This window comes from Fundulus heteroclitus, chromosome 2 (genome assembly GCF_011125445.2).
Source record: "Fundulus heteroclitus isolate FHET01 chromosome 2, MU-UCD_Fhet_4.1, whole genome shotgun sequence".
Taxonomy (NCBI): domain Eukaryota; kingdom Metazoa; phylum Chordata; class Actinopteri; order Cyprinodontiformes; family Fundulidae; genus Fundulus; species Fundulus heteroclitus.
In genome coordinates this window covers 29,445,230-29,469,318 of record NC_046362.1, presented here as the reverse complement: position 1 = coordinate 29,469,318, position 24,089 = coordinate 29,445,230, and the positions used below count along the sequence as shown (strand labels likewise).

General features: G+C 40.7%; 1 protein-coding gene across 1 annotated transcript in view; it reads right to left on the bottom strand.

Annotated features, from left to right (window-relative positions):
- The window catches only part of spon1b (spondin 1b), a 97,536-nt gene that overhangs the window by 22,430 nt on the left and 51,017 nt on the right, over positions 1–24,089 (bottom strand). The window contains exons 4-7 of the mRNA XM_036152233.1: positions 22,873–22,937; positions 16,117–16,318; positions 9,479–9,619; positions 9,150–9,225 (exon numbers count right to left, since the gene is read on the bottom strand). Coding sequence (XP_036008126.1) covers positions 9,150–9,225; positions 9,479–9,619; positions 16,117–16,318; positions 22,873–22,937 — 484 coding nt within the window. The remainder of the gene's footprint in view (positions 1–9,149; positions 9,226–9,478; positions 9,620–16,116; positions 16,319–22,872; positions 22,938–24,089) is intronic.

The window sequence follows — 24,089 nt, the reverse complement described above, 5'->3', positions numbered from 1 at the left end:
AGGTAAAGCACTTAGTTGGGCTGAGGCTCGATTCCCTGATTGTCAGTCATTCGGGGTTACTTTTCAGGAATTCGTTACCGAGTTTAAGACTATTTTTTCGCCCGAGTTAGATTCGGCTCATCAGTCTCGTCATCTCCTTTCGTTAAAACAGCGCGGTCGACGCGTATCTGATTTCTCAGTGGAGTTTCGTACGGTTGCCGCAGCGGCGGATTGGCAACCAAGACCGTTAAAGGCAGTATTTTTTCAGGCTCTTGATGAGTCCCTTAAGGATGAATTAGCCCGGGTGGAGGAACCCGGGGATTTTGAGGATTTTGTGGCGCTAGCCATCCGGTTGGATACCCGGCTACGTAGTCGGAGCCGAGTTAGACAGAACCAAGTCATGCGATCATCCACCCCTTCCACGCTCACCCATAGGGAGCCGCGGTCCGCTCCATCACCTCCTGAACCCATGCAGTTGGGCCAGGTTGGTTTAACCAATAAGGAGCGTCAACAGCGTTTCGCGGGCAACTTATGTCTATACTGTGGGGGGGAAGGTCATTTCCTTAAGGATTGTCCGGTTCGGCCAAAAGATCCAGTCCACCGTTCGTAACGGGGAGAACGGTGGACGTTAATAGTTCTAGCCCCCGAGTAGTAACTAAGGCGCCATCTCTTTCTCGCTTACATTTACCAGTGACGTTAATGTTTGATCAGGATACTTTCGATGTCTCGGCTCTAGTTGATTCCGGTTCGGACTTCAACCTAATTGACCAAACCGTAGTGGATCAGCTTCGTGTGCCGGTCGAACCTTTACCCGAGCCTCTCCGGGTGTCGTCCTTGGATGGGCAGAGTTTAACCTTAATCACCCATCGCACTCGACCTCTAGTAGTGATAGTTTCGGGTAACCACCGGGAACAACTTTCGTTTTTTGTGTTCCCTGTAAAGCGTTCACCCGTTGTTTTGGGTTTAGCCTGGTTAAGTGTCCACAGCCCGCAGTTTAACTGGGCCGAGTCCCGATTAGAATCTTGGTCTCCAGCTTGTCATTCTCGTTGCTTACAGTCCGCTCGTCCTGTATCTGTTACCCCTTCCCCTGAGACAGAGTCTGGGGACGTTCTTGACCTATCGCTAGTTCCGGAGGAATACCACGATCTTCAGAGAGTATTCAGTAAGACTCAGGCTTGTTCACTTCCCCCACATCGCCCTTACGATTGCGCTATTGACCTTTTGCCTGGGGCTCCACTACCGGTGAGTCGGCTCTACAACATCTCCAGGTCAGAACGTCAAGCGCTCGAGAAGTATATAGGGGAATCTCTAGCTACGGGGTTAATCCGTCCTTCATCCTCCCCATTGGGCGCGGGGTTTTTTTTTTGTTGGTAAGAAGGATGGAACCCTTCGACCCTGTATCGATTATCGAGGGCTTAACCAAATAACCGTTAAGAACAAGTACCCGCTCCCTCTATTATCCTCAGCCCTCGAACCAGTCCAGAATGCTAAGATCTTCACTAAACTTGATCTGCGCAACGCTTATCATTTGGTTCGGGTGAGACAGGGGGATGAGTGGAAGACGGCCTTTAAGACCCCGCTAGGTCACTTTGAATACTTAGTCATGCCTTTTGGTTTGTGCAATGCCCCGGCAGTTTTTCAAGCATTAGTGAACGATGTCCTTCGGGATTTTCTGAATGTTTTTGTTTTCGTTTATCTTGACGATATCCTGATTTACTCTCGTGACCTAGAACAACATAAACAACACGTCCGTCTTGTTCTCCAGCGATTATTAGAGAATCGCTTATTTGTTAAGGCCGAGAAGTGTGATTTTCACCAGTCTTCTGTTTCCTTTCTTGGTCTGATTTTAGAGGGCGGACAGGTGAAGTCTGATCCAGAAAAGATAAGGGCAGTGGTGGAATGGCCTGTTCCTGAGTCGCGCAAACAGCTCCAACGCTTTCTTGGTTTCGCTAACTTCTATCGGCGCTTTATCAGGAACTATAGTCAGGTAGCATCTCCTTTACATGCTCTCACTTCCCCCAAAGTACCTTATGTCTGGAGTCCAGAGGCCGAGGAGGCTTTCAGTAAACTTAAGGCCCGTTTTTCCCAGGCTCCCATACTAGTTCACCCCGACCCAGCCAAACAGTTTATCTTAGAGATCGATGCCTCTAATACCGGGGTGGGAGCGGTTTTGTCCCAACAGTCGGAGGTAGACTGTAAGTTGCACCCTTGTGCGTTTTTCTCCCGTCGTTTATCACCAGCAGAGCAGAACTATGATGTAGGTGATCGTGAGCTACTAGCTATTAAACTAGCGTTGGAGGAGTGGCGGCACTGGTTAGAGGGATCCGAGCAGCCCATCATAATATGGACAGATCACAAGAACCTCTCCTATCTGCAGTCAGCCCGTCGACTCAACTCTAGACAGGCCCGTTGGTCTTTGTTTTTCTCTCGATTCAACCTCACCATCACCTACAGACCCGGCTCCAGAAATGTCAAGCCTGATGCACTGTCCCGTCTGTTTATATCTTCTGAACAAGAGAGGGAGCCGGAACCGATTCTTCCTCCCACCTGTACGGTTGGAGCACTGCATTGGGATCTGGAGGACAGAATCAGACAGGCCCAACTCTTAGACCCGGACCCAGGTACAGGGCCACCTGGGCTTAAGTACGTTCCCCAGTCTGTTCGTCCTGAGGTTCTACGTTGGAGTCATGACACGAAGTTTTCCGCCCATCCGGGCATTTTTAGAACCCAGTCCCAGGTCTCCCGGCGATTCTGGTGGCCTTCATGGACGAAGGATGTTCGAGAATATGTTCTCGCCTGCCCCGTTTGCGCCCAGAATAAGTCTTCTACACAGCCACCTTCCGGTTTGTTAAATCCTCTTCCCATCCCCAGACGTCCATGGTCCCACATAGCGATTGATTTCGTTACCGGTCTCCCATTGTCCCAAGGTATGTCAACTATTCTGACGGTAGTTGATCGGTTTTCCAAGTCCTGTCATCTTATTCCCATCCGCAAATTACCCAACGCACTCCAGACAGCTCAGCTTCTTATCAGACATGTGTTCAGACTCCACGGCATCCCTGTTGATATCCTCTCTGACCGGGGTCCTCAGTTTATCTCCCAGGTCTGGCGGCACTTTTGCTCTGCTCTGGGTGCCCGTTATACACTCACCTCTGGATATCATCCTCAGACTAATGGCCAAACTGAACGCATGAACCAGCAACTAGAAACTACTCTCCGCTGCCTTACGTCATCTTCACCCTCCGACTGGAACAAGTTTTTGCCCTGGGTGGAGTATGCCCTTAATTCACACATCACCTCAGCTACTGGACGTTCACCTTTTGAGGTTGCTTTGGGATATCAGCCTCCACTTCTACCCACAGAGGAACTCAGGATTCCCTTCACATCCGTAAACGACTACATTGCTCGCTGCCAGGACATCTGGAGATCAACCATCACTGCCCTCACTCGCACCGCAGAGCGGAGCAAGAGGTTTGCCGACCAGCACCGCCGACCAGCTCCTCAGTATCGCCCCGGTCAGAAGGTTTGGTTATCTTCCAGAGACGTTTTGTCCAATCCATCCGCTAAAAAGCTTGCTCCCCGGTTCACTGGTCCCTATGAGATAGAGACAGTGATTAACCCGAGCACTGTCCGTTTACGTTTGCCCCCTCACTCCCGAGTACACCCTACTTTTCATGTGTCCCAGATCAAGCCCGTTTTGGACAGCAACTTGTGCCCTCCTTCCGGACCCCCTCCACCCTCCCAGGACAGTCAGAACCCTCGGGTTCTCAGGGTTGTGGATGCCCGTCGGCGAGGTAGGGGTCACCAATACCTCGTCGACTGGGAGGGTCGTAGCTCTGAGGAGCGCTCGTGGGTTTCCGCAGCTACTATTTTGGATAAGGACTTGATTTCAGATTTTTGGGCTACTCAGCCCAGCACCTCTTCGTCTGGGCCGCCAGGAGGCGGCCGTTGAGGGGGGGGGTAGTGTCAGGATTCTCTGTGCTGCTCTACTCTAACTCTATTCCACAGGTGTGTCTGGTTGGCTGAGGAGGCGTGGCCCACACCTGCAGCTCGTTGCAGGCGGCTTCCTCTGGCTTCTTAAGCAGAGCGCTGACAGATGGAAGACGCCAGAGCCTTAACCAGTCGTGGTACGACGTGGCCTCTGTCCCTACGCTCGGACACCAGCTTGTGAGTTTTTGCTCTTCGTTTTTTGACTAATCTTTGGATCTCTGTTTGCCTCAGATTTTTGTGCTTGGATGCACTCACCCGTCTTGACGTCTCGTTCCGAAGAAACAGACCAGCAGAACCGCCTGCTCAGATTTTGCTCTGGCGCTCCCCTCATACTTCCTGGATGTTACCCAGCGAGGCCTGAGTTCCCCTCTCCCGGTTCTTGCTGGTTCTGCATTCACTCTGGTCAATCCATCTGTCAACCGTTGCCGATGAGGTTCGCTCAGGATCCCTCGCCAGTTACATCAGCCGTCCTCAGCCACCAGCCGCCTAACTCCAGCTGAGTAGAATCATAGAGTATTCCCGACGCTACTTCTTCCCGGTTAGGTCCGCCCGGCTAAATGGTAAGCAGCGCACTTCTAGCTATTCCCCTGGTTCAACTTTCAGAGTTTCTGACTTCCTCTTTCTTACAGACTCGCCAGCCTTGACGTTCTGACCCAGCCGACTCACCCGTAGTCCCGTCCTTAGATCTGCTTGTTTCTTATAATAAACATCTTAAAACTGTGTTTTGCCTCCCGATCGTATCTGCATGTGGACTCGTCACCTGAAAACCATGACACTGCTGTCTGTGTGCCCGATGACCATGCCCTCGCCAAAAGTGAAACGACCCCCTTGGAAAAGAACTTCCTGAGCTCCTCCAAGAACAAATCTGAAAGAATAATAGATTCACCAAGAAGAGACGCTGTCCGTAATTATGCCAACAACAAAGAAAACACAACGCCACACGCTACCGTGTGCGCCAATCTGAACAGATGGCCGCCCCAGCGACTGCTTCTTCTCTCCTCACCAGGCCGGCCACACCGCTCACTGGCCATGTTGGAGGTTCAGGAAATAGACTGTTATTAATAGGAAATAGGCTGTTTCTTCATCTTACTTATACATTACTTATTCATCTTACTTATTCATCTTTCTTACTCATCTTCATCAAAACGGCTCAGGAAATAAATGAGAAAGTTGGTTTATGAAATAACTATTTAGATTTATTGTTTTTGTTTTGATGCTTAAACTCAAAGTTGAGACTATCTGTGGTTCAAACTTGATGTAAATGAGTGGTGTGAGCAGTAATAGTTTGGTAATTGGAGTTTGTTCCGAGTTGTTAAGTATGTCTCATTCTGAAAAAAAAAAGCAATTTCCCCCTCTGGGATTATTAAAGTATGTCTGATTCTGATCCTGGTTTTTCAGTGTTCTCCCTTAATTTCTTCTCATTAACCTGCATAAAGTATCTCCTCGTAGTCCTTATAAAAGAGTTGTGTCTCCAACATGTATGTGTTTACCACACAGCTCGTTCGCGCAGCAATCGACCATAGCATGCCGCCAGTGCTGCTCATACACAAATTAAAACTTGCACTAATGGTACTTAAATGTATATGTGTGACTTAGAAGGGTTGCTAAATAGCTTCACAGCTTCTAGTTCCTTTGCTGTCTTCTTAACCGCTAATTCCGGATGTGAAATGTCATCGGCCAAATTGTGAGTGAATATGTTTTAGCCTGCCATCTTGGTAGCACACTCTATTCAATCAAGGTTCAAGGTTACTTTACTGATACCCATAGGTAGATATGTTTTGCAGTTGTTTAAAGCATTCATACACACATCTTATAACAACCTGCACCATTAAAATGAATCTAACAGTGCTTGAAGTTCTCCAGGCAAGTCATGTAATGGCTAGTTAACACAACATTAAGATGCAGTTGTCCAAAAGGTTACCGATTTCTAATTCAGCAAATTCTTTTTGAAACATGAAATTATCTAAATAATTTTCCTTTTTGCTTTGCATTTATGAACTGATTGCTTGAACACTCAGCAAATGGGTTCTTTGGTAGCTTTCAGAGGTAATTGGACCTTATTCAAAATTCCTAAAAAAAACAAAAAAAAACTTGGTTGTTTAATATATAGATTCTAATTAAACTGTGACATCACTGCATTGGTGGTTATTGCTTATCAGTTTCCCTTTGTTATTATTGGTTCCCTTTTCATTTTTTGTAGTTTATTAGTTTCCCTAATTCTTTTCATTTTTACTCAGTGGCTTAGTTGGATTTTACTATTTAAAGAGTCTCTTGACTAAATTGTTAAGTAGAAATAGCAGTATTCTGGGGATATGTTATGTATTTGGTAAATGTGTGCAATACTTACTGTTGGAAAACACCAATGCACAAATTCACTACATCCTTTGTTCTGTAAAGCCACATCCCACCAGGTATTCATAAAATAATAACTAACCGGGACTGAGAGCTGTTTGTCTGGTAATTCCTGATAATCAGTTGGGCTCCAATTACTAACTCTGTTAGTAATTGCCTTTGCCATTTACTGTGTTAATAGGTACTCATAGCCAAACCAAATCTATTGTTGCACAAAAAATGCATATATGTATATAATTTTTATCTTTATGCATGGAACATGATAGAGGGGAATAGAATATTTAGATTAGGAGTTGTTTGCACTGACTGATTGGGCTATAAATGTCACAGACTGTTGTCATGCAAACTATACAAGAAATACCACATGGGATCTGAATGATTGATGTATTTTAACTGCAATGTATTGCCCAACAACTCCAATTAGTCTCCTTCTGGAATATCATTGCTCAAAGCACTAGGTCCCCAAATGTCTGACTGCAGTCCAGATCCAAATACAGATAAGGTCTTATCTGCACCCAGATTAAATATGATTGAAAATTTGTAACCTCTGCAGCTTTTTTATATTTTACAGTTCTTATAATACAACAGGAGCTGTAAGCTCTAAAGAGAGAAGTCAGCCACTAAAGAAGTAGGTTAAAGAAGAAACTATTTCACCGCCTACCACTAAAAAGGGAGATCTGAGAGGGGAGAGAGAAGGTTTTATGGAGATCTGATGGACTCCTACATGTTCCTTTTATCCTTGGTTTCTGCCATACGTTCAGCTGAAGGCTAAGAACAATGTTAGAATTAGTATGAAATTAACCCGAACATTTGAGAAATCATAAGAATATAAATGTAAAATCTGAAGCTTTTGAACTCAGTTTAACTGTTCATTGTCAGTCTAAAATTTTAGTTAACAGGAGCTATGAGGAGAAAACCTTTTTTCAGGACATAATTAGATATGTGCATAATTGAGTCTAATTCTGACAATACCGTAGGATTAGAACAAATTAAACTGATTTAAACATGAAGCAAATTGGTCTCCTTAATTCTTGGGAAGTACCTGCAGATAACTCATCATAAATTGTAACGTTATAAAGTAATTAAAAAATGTCTGAAAAAGATCTTCACAGAACTAGTCATACATTTTTCAAACAACAAATACAAACCTTAATGCATTTCATTGGAGTTGCATGTAATAAACCAACACAAAGTAGCTCATTAACTGTAAAGAGGAAGGAAAATAATACATGCTTTTCAAAAAAAAAGTTCTAATAAATTTACAAAAGCTTCTGCGGTTCACTGTGCTCTGTGTGCTGCTTAGCTTAGCACAGTGCATAAAACAATAATGGATTTAAAAAAATATGCACAGCCATATACCCTGATCTGTAGTCTTACTCAGCAGGCCAGATATCAATACTGGTCCTAAACACTTATTTAAGACATGAGGTGATCACTCCTTAAAAGGGCTGGCACCAAGGCTGCATGTAAGGTTTTTCTTCTTTCCATTTGTTACAGATGTATTTGAAAATCAGCTGAATCAGCTTTTACCTTCATTGCCTTGAAAAGCAATTTGTAAATGGAATAGTAAAATGACTAACTTTATATTGTGCTTATTTCAGCCATACTGAACACCGAAAGGGATTTACAATAGACTCCCGTTTATACAACAAACTCGCAAACATGCACAGATTCATACACCAGTCAGCAGGTAATTTGGGTTTGGAGGCCTTGCCCAAGGGGTCATCTCCACATGGCAGATGAGGAAACTGGAATCAAACGCACAACTTTCCGATTGCATGATGAGTACTCTTCTCATTGAGCCACAGTGCTAAATTAATCGAATAATTATATTAATACAATAAGTTTCTTAAAAGCATTCCCACAACATGATGCTGCCATGACTCTGTTTTACAGAGGTGTTATGGGAGACATGTGTTTCACAAGTAGACCATAAACTTACATTTAGGTTTCTTCCTACAGCCATATTCTTCCATATGTTTATCCCCTACATGGCCAAACTGCAGATTAGACTTCTCAGGGATTTCCTTCAACAATGGCCTTCTTTTTCCATGCCAAATTTATGGAAAAACATGATTAATAGTTGGCATTTTTTCCACTCTCACTTCACTCTCCTGCTCTTCTAGAGTTACCACAAACTACTTGGTCACCTGAATCTTGATGAGACTGCTGATGTATCAGAATTTAAAGAAAAAAGTGTATCTTTTATTTTGCACATCACAATAACGTGCTACTTTATGTTAGTCTAACCCATAAAATTCCAGTGGAACACTTTGAATTGTCATGGGTTAACTGAAGTTTGAAAAAAAGTTCAAGGGGTATGGCACATTTTACAATGCCCTGCGTGCAGAACTACAGGGATACCAATATACTGAGTTGAATAGTTTTGATTCAATCCAACATTATTAGATGTATTCGAATAGAACAGCACCCTGAACCAGGATCGGTTCTCCGCAATAGCAGGAACTCCATCTTCACACAGCATGCTAGGCACAAAGGCCAACTAAATCTATAACGTTCCTATTTTACCTCTAATCTGAGTTTTACTTCCAACCAACTGTGTCTATAATGATCACAGTTTGAGTCCTCAAGCTTAAAAAGACTCATTCCAAGCTTAAAAGGTTAAAATGATAAATTTACCTTTAAAATTAAAGGGTTTTGTAAACATAGACACATGAAGAGAGTAATTTCCAATATGGTATATAGTAATATAATCATAAGATTTGAATCATTAAATAAACACATCATATAGCTTTAAATGTTACTGTGTTATGTTTAGGTTCGTTCTCTGGTCAGCTGCAGTATGGAGAGAGTCTGTGGTACTTTACCTTCCACCTTCTCCTCCTGTCCAATATCCGCTACTATGTCATCAATGGTGTCTGGCACCACATTGCACTGTTCTCCCTGTGTAAAAAAGGAACACAAGGTTACAAGCTCAAGACCTGAGACAAAGCAATCCCTAGATATGAGCCTTTGTTTCTTAAAAGATTTAACAGTCTCTTACAATAAAAAGATCTATAACAGAATAAAAATGTCACTGGTATTTCATAGTTACGGAATAAGAAGCCCCTCAGATTTGCACCAGATATGTCAACCAAATATCTATATTTTTGCACGTATCAACAAGTGTTATTCTGACACACAATGAGACTTTCACCTTTCTTGCGATGCGTTCCACAACTACCCGAGCAACAGGAGTGATTGCGCCCCCTTCTGGGTCGTAGAAGGGGCTTTGAGAGTGGTCCAAACTGGTTAGAGGCCGAATTTTCTCCTGAGGAATGGTGGGCTTGTTTGGTGACTGAAAGAGCCAATAGGAAAAAGTATCAGTGAGTTGCAAAATGTTGTCAAATATTGGTAAATCAAAGAGTGAAGATCAACATCTATATATAACAAAAGTTTCCATATCCAAGAGATTTTTCGCCACTTTTCAGACATCAACATAGGAAACATTCGAGCCGAACAGTAAGGAAACTATACACCTTTCCTTTATTAAGGCAATCAACTGAGAAGCTTTTTTGGAATTAGAATAATTTGTTATTTTCTATCTTGTGTTATTATAATATTCCATGTGTAATTTATTGTTGTGTAAAAGAAAATAATTCATATTACATCTATCGATAAATTGTTCCAAGTTGATTTGCAAATCTCATCCCCTATTAAATGGGACAGTGTTCTACTTACAGGGAATTATTTTAGTTATTGGATTAAAATGTATGCTTTTAAAATGACCAAAAATAGAAATCTTGAGTTTATACAATAGAAATTCCTGTACAGAGCACCCAAATCAAGAAGAAGGTGACACCTAGAAACAAATGTATTTTTTTTTTTTTACTTTGCGCATCAGGTATGCCTGAGGGAGGACGGTGACAGGTTTCCACAAAGCAATGGTTAGTAATTAAAATTAAGAAGCCACAATTAAGGACCAGGAAATTGTTTTTGGAACATGGACACTAATCCAATTGCAGCATAAAAATAACGAATGACTATGAAACAGGCTTTTCAAAAAGAAAATTACATTGTTTCTCTTGAGGAAGAAAACAATTTAGTGACAGTCATTCAAAATTGAGTCAATATAAAAAGTTATAACTGCAACAATAACTGTTAAATTTTATTCCCAGCCAGGATGGCAGGTGTTTTATTGTTTCATCTCTGCATGCATCAAAGATTCTATTTATACTCTGCTTTAATTTAAAAAAAGAAAAAATGCAGCTGTCTTTGCACGTGTGTTAAGGACTGTGTGTTCAGGCACCTGGCTTAAAAAGAAAACTAAATATATGGAATAAAATGTGACGAACAGGAATCACAGATTTATTTAAAGTCACCTCTTTGTTTAGCTTTTGAATTGATCACTTTTTTCTGAATAATAAGAACAAAACAGATGCATCAGTTTCTATTAACTGGAAAAAAAGTGATGAATTAATAAAATTTGTAACACCGATCATGATTTTCTCTGGGGGGTTTTGGATCTCGTTCACCTTGAAACCTGTTGCACATTTTTAAATTTGCTATTGTCTTACTTTTCAAACAAAGAAGAATAGAGACGTGTGTGTGTATATAGGCAGCTAAGGATGAATATAACTATCAACATGTTAAATTAAAATGTCCCCACTTTATATATTTTTTTACAGTTTGAGCTTAATATTGAATCACTTTATTTGTCCCCAAGGGCAAACTTTCATTTCAGTACAGCCCAAACATGACTGAGGCTGCTGGCACAAGACACAATGTGTCTTGTGCCAACAAGAAAAAAAAAAGAGTACATTGGGATGGTTGAGGGAAAATGCATTTCTTGCACTGTCTGTCAACAGGAACAGTACGAGGATGCAAGAAAAAACCCTCAGCACAAAGAAGCAACATACAAACAACATCATAAGCATAAAATGTGTGGGTGGGTGGTGATGGTTTTTCGGGCAGTGGGCGTCCTATTAAAGTCCTCCCAAGTGAGCAGCGCATCCGTGCACATTCAATCTAGAGTTCTTGTCTTGAGGGGTAAAAACAATCGGGCACATCGGAGGCAGTGAGTAAATAGGGGGGTGTATTTATCGCCATGTTTGTGTGTGTGTGTGTCAGTGTAAGCCCTTGACTGTCCAGTAGCCCCCCCCCCCCAACCGTTAGACTTTGATGGAGTGTTTATCTGCCAGTTCAGTAGAGCACTGTTCCAGGTCACAGGTGTCATGGAAGGACGGGTAGTGGGGGTAGAGCACCTTGTTTTCATTACATCCAGGACAGTTTGAGATACCAGCCTTCAAGGCAGGCATCGGGTAAGTCAATTCAGATAGCAACAACTTGTTTTATCGTAGGCTGACTGTGGGATTTTACCTTCTGCCTTAAAGTCTTTCTGGTACATCTCAATAGCAAGTCCAATACATCCAAATGTGTAGTGTTTTCTCCTAAGCTGAGCTTAGAACTCCTCAGAGATCTATTCCCTATGTCCCTTCGAGACAGCTGGATCTCTCTTTTGCCTGGTTTTCTCGTTGAGAAAATGTGATCGACTGCGTTGAGCAACCTGCTGACCAGATCCATGGTTTGCAATTGAGATGATTTGCCGAAAATGGCTCTGAGAGAATTACAAAACAACACAAGAAAGAGAACACAAGCAGGGAGGATACAGGAGGGTAGAGTGAAAAACCTTTTCAAAAGTAAGAGTTTAATGTCTTTTTTGATGTTTACAAATTATTTTAACAATACTGTGTGAGGTTATCATAATATTTGTTAAAGATAAAGAAGATCGTCTTTGTGTATAGTATATAAAGAGCAGCTAAGAGATTTGTGTGTTTCATATACAGTTGGTTGGACAAGATGAATGTTTTTGACTGTGATTGGGATTTACTAAATGTTCTCTGTATAGAATGCATGTGTTATATAGAAATAAAACTAGCAAAAGGGTTTATTAATATCCGGAAAAAATAGCCCCACTCTAACCACATAAAAGGTGAAATTTAGGAGTACAGTCATTTACTGTTTTTAGAGGACCACAATAAAAGACAAAAACCCAGGAAATGTCCTAAACTAATATTAACTTTAAACAAAATAAAAACACAGTTTTATCTTAGCCTGCTGCGAGTGCTAATGTTTGCAGAAGTGATTGTATAAAATACCTCACGAGGCTAAAATTAAGCCCTGAACACTGAAGAAACACTTCATCTTTTAAAACAACAACACCTGGCCTCATGTGAGTGAGGGTTCTGAAATGTATTTACCATCTCTGCAGGATAAGCTCCATGCTTATTCATGAGTATGCAAACTATAAATAAATTGCTCTAGTCTAAAAACAGTCGGTGAATATGGATGAGCCCCTTTTATTGCAAGCCTGTAGAAACTAAAGAATTATTTCTCAGTAACAAAAAGTGAAAAGCACTTGGATATTGCATTAAATAAAAAAATATAGCCTGATTTGGGCATCCTGCCGGTGGCCCTTCCTTGCTTGTATACAGTAACATGTAACCAGACGGCAAAACGAGGGAACATTTACGTAACGTTGACTGTAAATACTATAAAAGAAGAAATGGCACTTGGGACACAGTCCTAAACCACAAACTTGCTCCTGAGGAGGGATGGATGGGTTATTTGGCAGCAGAAAGACAGCAGCAGAACATGAGAATGATTGGACATGGAGTGAGTTTGAGAACTTAAAAAAAACTATTATAATGTATTATACTGAAATTATTTGGTGGGGGGGAATCATTCACCAGACCGAACAGTGGTATAACTACCAGCATAAGTGTGCTCACTCTGTATGATTCAATATAGCAAATCAAGCTAAAGGCTGCATACCCCCCCCCCCCCCCCCCCCCATTGTGAACACAGCACCTTCTCCTCCGGTTCCCACGTATCTTTGATGGAGGTTTTTTGTCTGGGGGTAGAAATATGCTTTTACGTGGGAGTTACACTTTAATGTAACACAAGTGTTGTGCCATTATGCACAGTTATTTAATGTTTATTAAATAACCCTTGGACCGTATTGTCCAGTGAATATCAGCCTAAACAGCGGATATTAGGACAATAGTTGAAAGGGTGATTCGAGCACTGGCGTTCTTTAAACAGCAAACACGGAATGGAATAAATGACTGACAACTTTTCTTCATATGACAATTTATTAACAGAAACAGAAGGTATAACAATTTATTAACGGAAAATAAATGAACATCCAGAGAACACCACTATAGAATGTTGTTTACCTGAAATTACCATATATTTCAATCAACAAATCATCTCTACTAGGCTAGTAAAAGTTAACTAAAACTACTATGCAAAATTAAGATAGAAAGAAACTAAAGAACTATGTGTGTGTGTGTGTGTGTGTGTGTGTGTGTGTGTGTGTGTGTGTGTGTGTGTGTGTGTCACTGTTAAATTTGGTTTGGTATTTTTTTTTTGGACAGTTAAAAGATGTTCAATGCATAGATGTACCACTTATTGTAATGTAGTGTTGTAAATTATCTTTACATATAAAAATAGTACTGTGAGTTGATCTGGACCCTCTATTGACAGGCAGGGCTTGGTGGGAGGTGCAGGGCTGGGTTAATGTCAAGCCTGCTTCCTAGGGGAAATAAACTTTGAGGCCTTTTTTTCTCACTAATCTTCTTTGCAGAATCCCAACATTCAAGCAGTCATATTTTCTTCAATTCTTTTTTTTGATTTCTACACGTTTGACAACATTGGAAAGCTTATATTCCACTCTTTCAGGATATGTTAATAACACAAAATGACCCTGGGGAGACTTGTTCCTGGTTTCAGCGCAGCCTGTTTATACAGTTTATACTTTCTGTATAAACTGAAGAGCAAGGTTTGATTAGTAACATATTCGGCTGTGTGTTAACACAACATCAGGACAGACAGACAAGAGCAATGAGTTTAAAGAAGCAACTATTGTTTCCCCTATCATCTGAGAAATTACACACACAAAAAATCCAAGAGCTAAATGTCAGACTCAAAAAACTCCAGCTAGGAATGTAAATTTGACGTATCAGATCATATCATACATTATTTATGAAGTGTAACTATAAACTCTAAACATACATTAAAAGAAGAAACAATATATATATATATATATATATATATATATATATATATATATATATATATATATATATATATATATGACAAACAAATAAAACATTACACAATTCAAGTTAATTACAAACAAAAGAGGTAAACTAGGTCTTGCTGATGTTGAAAGAATATAAGAATAAAGAATAGAAATAGGTTTTAAGATGAGTTTTAAAAGTAGGCAGAGAAGGAGCTGCTTTAGTGTGCATGGGTAGGTTATTGAGGGTCAGCAGTAGAGAAGGCTTTGCCTCGTCTGAGCTTCCTCCTGGACCTCGGTACCTGCAGGAGCTGCTGTTTAGCAGACCAGAGGGACCGAGGAGGTAATTTGGGATGAACAAACTCAGAGAGGTCCTTCAAATATTTTAAAACAAAAAGAAGAATTTTAAAATGGACTCCAAAATTCACAGGCAGCCAGTGGAGTGAAGCCAGAACCGGGGTTACATATTCTGCTTTATAAGTACCAGTTAAAAGTTGTGCAGGACTGTTTTGAACCAGCTGCAGACAAGAGAGCAAGGACTGACTCACTCCAACAAAAAAGTCTATTACAGTAATAACTAAGTGTTATGGAAAGATTTCACTTTTGCCAACCGCATTAAATGAAAAAGGCAGGACTTTACAGGGGCTCTAATTTGACTGTCAAATTTAAAATCACTGGCCATCGCAAAACCCAAATTGGTAACAGTAATATTAAACAATGCTGTCAGGGGTCCCAAATAAATGGTGGCAGACTCACTTGGTTCACTCGATCCAAACACTGTAACATCTGGTTTCTATTCATCAAAATTTAGGGCAAACCAAGCTTCAATACTCTACAAGCAATCAAATAGTGCTTGGATCTAAACGAACCACAACACCACTGGAACAAAGGAACTTGGACAGATGAGACCAAAGTTGAGACGCCTGGCCTTGATCCACAGTACCACATTTGAATAAACACAGTATATCTGCATAAACACTTTTTACGAACTTCCATGCAAGGTGAAGTGATGATGACATTGGCTTGATTTCACAGAAACTGGTCATGCTTCAGTCATTGAGTGGACCATGAACTCCTCTGTAAGTCAAAGTATTCCAGAGTAAAATGTGAGGCCACCTATCTGACAGCTGATGCTTCTCCCAGACGGGGTTCTAAACAGGACAACGACCCCAAACACAACAGCAAATCTACAGTACAGTGGCTGAAAATAAAACAAATTAAAGTGTTGCAATGGACAACTCCACACCTGAACCTTCCTGAAATGCTTTGGCAAGATCATAAGAGATCTGTGCAAGAACAAATACCTGTGCATCATAATGAAAAAGAAAAGTGAATTGGCAGTTTGTTTTGAAGTGTCCCGTTTTAGGCATATATATACACAAAAGTTGACCTCATGTAAAGGTTCTGATTTGATTCTGACCCAATAACGACTCTTAACGAGATAAAAACACCCTATATCCTATATATGTAAGGTCACATTTCTAATATGTCATCTTTTATTGTGATGCCAGTGTTCAGCAGCAAAAACATTCTGAAAAATGTCTATAATGTAACCACATCCTTCATTTTTTTTAAATAATGGCCCCTTTTCTTCATTGATGTTGCCATAGTTCCCTAATGGCAAAGTTTCATAATGACAAATTTGGTGAATTGTCAACACTTAAGCTAGCTGTGATGCTGCTTTGGGGGCTTCTGCAGGACGATTCACTTGTCAGCCGTCAGCCACTGTCAGATAAAAACGACCTAATATTATGTAAAGTAGGATGTATTACCTCATACGTGACACCGCTGTCTGTGCCTGCATCCCATGGTATGAGGTCTGCCACAAGTCTCTGGACCCACCCACAGTCTTTGGTACAGAGATCCTCTCCAGACAGCCCCACGTTCCAATCCGGGCTGGGCCCGAGCATAGTGAGGAAGGACATGAGGTGCCGGCTGCGATCCACAGAAAATTCGGCCGAGGGAGCCGCTCGCCTGGTTTAAGAGGATGGAAAAGAAAAGACAAATTATGTACAGGTGACATTAGTATTTTACCCCTACTGATTTCTTTTTTTTTTTTTTTTTACCCATACTGATTTCTTCTGTTTTTGCTTTTTTTGTCACAATATTTCACTTCATTAAACAAGTTTTGTATAAACACAAATAACCAAAGTAAATCCAAAATGCAGTTTTCAATTGATGATTTCATTTATTAAGGAATAAAAGCTATTCAAACCAATATGACCCTCTAATAGTTATTGCCTTTTCAACATAACTGGTTGTGTCACCATGTATATATTTGTACATTTAGGATTTAGTTATGGATTTCTGTTAGTTCTTTCAGTATTCTCTTTGTTAGATTTCATTTTCCTTCACCTCTTCTCCTCGATTGCTTTCACTTGTCATCTTCGCTTTCTCCTCTATTTAAACTGCCTGTTCATCTCCTTTGTTGCCGAATCCTCAGGTATGCTTCCTGTTCCTATAAGCCTCGTCATTCTCCACGGCCTGTCACCTGTTAGTCTTTGTAAGTTTACTTTGTCTATTTTATTAAAACTGTAATGGAACTCACAACGCAGCTCCCAAATTCCTGTCTGTGTTTTGGTCCAGCAACAACTTCCCCATTCATGACAAATTGTAGATCAATGTTTTACACACAGAAGGAATGGTGAAACACTCTTCTTTACAGAATAGCTTTGACTCAGCCATGTTGAAGGGCGTTCAATCATGAAGGGCCTGTTTAAGGTAATGTCAAACCATCTCAATCGGATGCAAATCCAAACTTTTACTGGACCACTGCAACACTCTGATATTATGAAGGTTTTCAGAGGTGAGCTTTCTGGTGTTTGGTATTTTTAGAGGTGGTGTCATTTTTTAGACTTGGCACTCCTGGGAAGATTCCCTACTGTTCTGCATGTATTCTTCACCTGTAGATTAAAAATTGTACTGTGATTTGTTGGATACCCAAAGCCTTTGAAATGACTCTGTAACCCTTTCCGGTAAACATCATCGGTAATGTTTCTTCTCTGTTATGAAATTACTTTAGATTGGGGCATATGTTGCTTTTTGGGATTTTTTAGCCGACTTCCTGTTGACTAAAACTTTCTATTCAAGGTCTACCAGTAATCAGGCCTGGGTAAGCCTATTCAAATCAAAAAAATTGAACGCCCTTTAACACACTTTTATTCATGATTTACAGATGGAAGGGCAATCTGTTCTTTCTCATTGGAAAATGGTTGGTTTGGAACTGCTTTTTCTCAGGATAAATAAAATAAAAAAAATCTTATTTGAAGCACTTAACTGTGACAAAAAAAAACTAAAACAGAGGAAATGGTTAGAAATACTTTGTCAAAGCAGGGAATATATAAAATATTTATTACCAATTCATAATTATGTTGAAAAGTTCTGTGAAAAAGTTCTTAGACCTTGAGAAATCTTGTTTTCAGTAAAGCTTACTACTTCGATTTTTGTGATGTCAATCATCATTTTAGAGAGCTTTGTAATCAGTCTTCTATTAACCATGTTACACTTGGTGAGGTTTTGTTCGTGTGGTGCTCGTTGAGTGGCCTATGGCTATGTGTCAGAGTGGTTGTGTGCCACAGAGGTTACACTGGGCTCTGGTGGGCATTCCTCCATTCTGATCTCGCAGGGGTTCGTTCACCAGGTCGGGTCTGCATGCCTGGCATGTTGCACAGAGACTTTTGGATTCTGGCCTTGTGTTAAGAAGGACAGCAAAGAAACCACTTTCCTTCAAGATAATCATCAAAGCCAGACTGAAACTCTGCAGAAAATACCAGGATGTGTCAGCAGGGGATTGGAGTAAAGTAATTCTCTCTGAGGCTGTAAGGAGAAATAAAGGTAACTATAACGATACGTTCTGTATCATGTTGACAGTAAGGCAGTAAGGCAACCTTCAACCATTTGTGTGTGGGGTTGTCTCTCATCCAAGGTAGTGGGATCACACACAACTTTGTCCAAAACAGTGTGACGAATAAAAAGTGTGATTGAAAAAAAAAAATTCAAGACCAATTTCTGTAATTTTCCACAACAATAAGCAAAAATTTTGAAATTAAAACAATTGTTTTCAAGCATTAAATTTCACAACAATCAAAACATAAAAGTAATACAATAAGCCTCATGAAAGACAGCTTTTCTGTCAGTCTCAAAACTTTTGTTCAGGTCTGCAAATTATTCACAAGCAAAACTGTTGGCAAAATCTGGAATTTAAATAAATTACATGCAGATTTGACAGTTCCAGTGTCTTGACCTCTGACCCAAGTATAACAGCTAATTGCTAGATAATTGCATCCGCAAAATAGTTAATCAGAAGCAGAACATTTCTGATTATGCTGTAATCATTTTCACACCCATAATGTCATGACTGCATAAAGATATCTTGGATAAAAATGAGGCAATTAAAACCTTTTTGGTGGTGTCTTGGCCATCATATTTTAACCCCCAAATGAGCAATAAACTGGCATCTCAAAGTTGCAGAAAACAAGTCAGAGCTTCAGATTCACTGGGAGCGTGTGACTTTGCAGGTGCACACAAGCGTGTACCTGCAGCTATTTATAAAAATAATAGTTGCACAACACATTGCAAATGGCAGATAATGCTAGGAGGGGCAATTAAACAGATGTATAGTGGAAGATACACAAGTGTCAGTGTTTGAGTGAGTGTCTGTGCACATAAAGTCTCCTGGGCTGCAGTCGTGATAAGATTCTAATTGCTCTTGAACTAATTCCAGAGGATGCCAGAGAGAGTGTGTTAATATTCAAACAAGTAGCGCGACACTTACCAAGCATATAAAGGATGCCATCGGAAAACAATAAAGTTTATTAATATTCATACACTTCAATAGTTTATTGATTGTGCTGAAAGCTGAAACTTTAGTCAAACAAACTTCTTTGTCATGCTTATTAATTGTGCTAATTGCTACTTGTGATGCAAATTCATTCTATCATTCATCTAGAAATCGCATTATCTGAGGATACATTCAGCAGCAAAGAAATAAAGTGCCTCATGTTTTTCTTTTGATCATCAATTATGGATGATAATTAACTAAACTTTGAAAGCAAATCCCTTCTTTGTTATTTTTAGTCATGTCTTATTCATTTTAAAAAAAAAATATATGCTTTGAATAATTTTGCAGTCATGTTCAGAAGCAACCTTCCTCAGTTATTAATCAAATGAAAACATGTTTCCTCACGCCTGAAAACATTGAGAACGAGCTCAGGCAAGTTGTTAGCGTATGCCCGTTTCCTCTTTCCACCCACCCTCTTCTCCACTTGTCAAGTTTTCTGTTTGGTCAATAGATTCCCAACCTTTTCGTACACAGGGCACTAACTGAGAAGGTTGCTCACAGACTCTTTAGTGGCTCAGCGCACACCCCTACCTGATGTTAAAAGGCTTTTAGCTTCAGCAGCAACATAAAGTGAGAGCCAACTCTTCTCAAGTTCAGTCAGTGTTACATTAAAAAAAAACTGCTGGAGAAGTAACGACAAATTGATTGAAGTTATATGCAGCTTTTCCAGTCATACTGATCACTCAGACAATTATAGAGCTACAGCTATTTAATATTTCCATAATTGATAAATAACTTTGGAAATCATTATGCTATCTTTATAGCATTTATAATTAATTTCAATATTTATTTAAGACATATTCAAATTCACAAATCTTGTGTTATAGCACAGGGTAAATTTACTAATTTGTTTTAATAAGCCTATAACATCAAATTCAGTCAGTGGAGCTAACAATTATCATCATGATCCTGGTGTTTGAATGCAAGTCTGCGTGTGGGAGGCAGTTGCTTTCTGAATATCTCTGCCAGATCTCTGCTGGAGGGCGTGGTTACATGTGGCAGTCGGCACACCTGTCAGGAACCCCCTCATCTGGCCGCTGTTGGACGACCACGCCTCACCTGATGATCAATCGTTTTTGGTCGAGTCGAACCCTAGACCCTCCTCCTCGTTACTCTTTGAGTTGTTATCCTTCTCTGAGGAAGTTTAACCTATGTTGTTTTAATTACCTCATTGCTCACCTTTTTGTTTTCTGAACCTCTCAGGCTCAGTTACAGTTCTCATCTGACTTGGATCTCTCTGGCAAACCTTTCAGTGACAGTTCTCACCCAAGACCGTCCGCTGTAGCTCAGCCTCCTCCAGGCATTCCTGTTTGCCCGCTCTCCAACACTCAGTTCAGCCTCTACCAGGATCTTCTCCCTTCACCTCTACCTCCTCTCACGGAAACATCCTCTGAAGCATTAAACTCACTACAGAGACTCCCTCTTCAAGTTACCGGGATCCTCTTCCCCTCAACGCTCTCTGCTCTCCGAGAAACAGTAAGCCTCTTAATTACTTCTTGATTATCTATCTCAGTCCTGTTCCATTCCCCGCGGCATCTAACTGTTCCTCTCGTCCACCAGACACCACGGAAGCACGATCTCATAAGCCTCCCTTGTTGCACAGTTTCACTCGTCGCTTTGTATAAATAATCATTGGATTTATCTAACAACCTCAGTTTTGAATCTTCATGTGGGTCAGAAAGCTTCCTGGAATCCTGGCTTCTAGTATACCTGCTGTGCAATTAAATATTAGGGCCTGTTTAATAATCCAAAGTGACAGTTTAAATCAGGGGTGTCCAAAGAGGGGCCCGGGGGCCATTTGCGGCCCTTGGACCGATTTTGTGTGGCCCCCCAACTGCAATTCAAGATTGATTTGGCCCACCGGCACAAGTGGTTTGATGGAGATGGAGACTTTTTTTTCCCCTTTTAAATAGGGACAAATTATTACAGACAAGTTAAAAACTCACAATTGAAACTATCAAGTATAACATCAAGTGTATTTCTTTTAATAACCACATTTTTTTACATTCACAGGAAGCGTTTTTTTAAAGACTGACCCAAATCCTGTTGTGGTTGTAGAAAATAGAAAAAAAAAAAATTAATTGAGCACAAAATTATTTCTATCTGAAAAACTCACACGGAAAGAAAAGACAATTAGAAGAATTTTACTGATTCAATAATTTTAAGACTTTGGCGCTCAGACCTCGGCAGGAAACATTAACGCTGAATTATGTTTTAATATGCATAAGTAGGTGTATGAGAATAGGGATGTTTCCCCCCAGGCCTGAAATTGGTGTTGGAGTGGAGATAGATGAAGTTGGTTCAGTCCATAGACGCTGGTTGGCGAGATGATCTGCTTGAGCTATATTGGTGAAATCCAGTAGACTGCGTGAGCTGATACTAATGCTTCACTTGGGGACCCAGAAAGATTGATGTCCAGCTTGGATAACACAGGTTTGCATGAACCTGTCCGTGATGAGCAAGCAGTGGAGAGGGTTAGGAGAGGAGAGTGGAGAGGAAAAACTCCCCTTTAGGAAGAAATCTCTGGCAGAACCAGGCTCAACATGGCGGTCTTCTGACCGAAGAGTCCGTGAGAAATCACACTCTGATAGGGACGAGGTTGAAGGAGCACCATATGAAGCCAGACGAATCTTGGCTACGATGGTGGAGAAGGGGATATAGGTGGGTTAAATCAGGGTCATCAGAGACCAAATCAGACATTGCACAACCACTGCTTGCGCTTCGCCAGGTAGAAGGCTGAGACGTGGATTTGAAGTTCTTTTAAGATGAAGCCAGGATGCTGATTGGGTTTCGTGGAGGAGAGGTGCAAAGCTGATTGGCTTGCGTCGGAGGCGGATGAGCCTCTGATTGGACGAAGGTAGGCAATAGAGTTTCTTCAACTGAACTTCCACCTAAGCTTCATTTGCAAACTGCATGAACATCTTTTAATGAGGCAAACGTGAAAACCCCTTTTAAGTTTTGGGTCTACAATGCTGGTGAAGATTCTCAGTCATCCAGGTCATGGTCATTCCAAAAAAAAGGTAAAAAACAAAGCAACTGGAATTGTTTTCCGTAGTTGAAGACGTTTCGCTTCCTCTCCAGGAAGCGGAGTAACAAGCTTTATACAATTGGCAAACAAAGGCCCTGTAATGGTTTAGATAACATGCAAATTCCACAGAAACATTACTAAGGGGTGGTCCTGTTTCTGTTGAATTTGCATGTTATCTAAGCCATTACAAGGCCTTTGTTTGCCAATTGTATAAAGCTTGTTACTCCACATTACTCCAGGCTTTTTGAATTGAGAAAGCTTCCTGGAGAGGAAGCGAAACGTCTTCAACTACGGAAAACAAGTCCAGTTGCTTTGTTTTTTACCTTTTTTTGGAATTGGGTCTACAATAATTTACACTTCCCCTTTCCTCTTCCCCTTTCTACAGAGAATCTGACTAATTTGAGGGGATTACTCAGGCCTTTAGCACAGTACTGTATGTGCAGACCACAAGCAAAAGCAGCAACGATAAGCACGCTGATGCACACAGAAAATGCCCTCTTCTTTAAATCAACAAAACATTTCTTAAAATAAATTCTAAGTGGATTAAATTTTCACTTAAATGCTGCTACTTCACTGACTTGCCACTTATATGTTTTTTTTTTTTATTTCATTTCATCTCTTATAGAAGTAACCTCTGTTTTGACATTGTGTGGTACTTACAGGTTGAGTGGCTGCCACGCCGGCCACTGAGCCTTGGTTTTAATGACAGTCAGCACTTCATCACCCTGCAAAGAGACACATGGAGTGAAAAGCGAGTGTTACGATATGTAATTTGCCTCTAAATGGAGGACTGTAAAAGGACTGAAAAGAAACATTGACAGAGAAAAGGCCTAAATTGACAAATTGACATGACCGAGGGGGAGTAATCTCATACAAGGACAGCACAGTATATTCCACTCTTCTTAGGCTTAAGAGCAAGGAAAAAGTGTGTGTCATCATGACAAAATGGCTCTCAGGTATGTTATTATACATCTATTTTATTCTACTTGCTAATGTCATTTTGCACCCACCTCTCTATATATTTTCTTTCTATATATTTGAGACATTTTTTGTACGTTAGAACACATTTCCCATCATTATGCATCCTATCTAATTATTCTGCAAAAAGCAGGAGGAAGAAATTATAGACCTGGTCTAAACTTGAAGTTAATTGAAGAGGAACAGTACTGGAAGATATAAATATACCTTTACAGTTAGATATCTGTATTGCTCTCTCAAAATCTTTGTTCGTTTTAGACAGTTTTATAGATAATTTGGAGTCAAGTAAAGAAAATACAATATAAAAAACTTTCTCTGGTTGACTGCAAGTTACACAGCCCTCTCTCTGGATCTGCATGGAAGAAAGAAAAAAAAACGAGTGTGGGCTGGAGTGTGGAAGTGTCTTGTTTCCTCTGTACGAGTTTGTGTGGTTAAAAACAATTTTAACAAGTGAGTGTTTATTGTCTCTTTCGAGCAGCCTGGGGCTTTGAGGCTTCAGTAGCTTTAGACCTCACACCACTCTTCCACACACACACACAAGGCGAAGCAACAAATAGTCACCTAGAGCTAGACGGGCACACACAAACAGACACGGAGATAAAAACAAAAACACCCTGATGGGCCAAATCAGAGAGCAGTTCCCGCAAACTGACAAAACGTAAGGAGGGACAGAGTCATAAATGTACGAATCAATGTGCAATGGACAGAAATCCAGACAGGAATGGTTTCAGGCAAAGCAATTACAAAAATCATTGTTATATATTTCCAGCTGCAGCAACAGCATTTCATGTGGAGGAAACAGGCCTGTGAAAATGGAGGATGGGCCTCCATGTTCCTTAAAAGCAGCAGTGCACCCAACTACAGGTTGTGAGCCACCAGAACTGACAAAGATTCCTGGA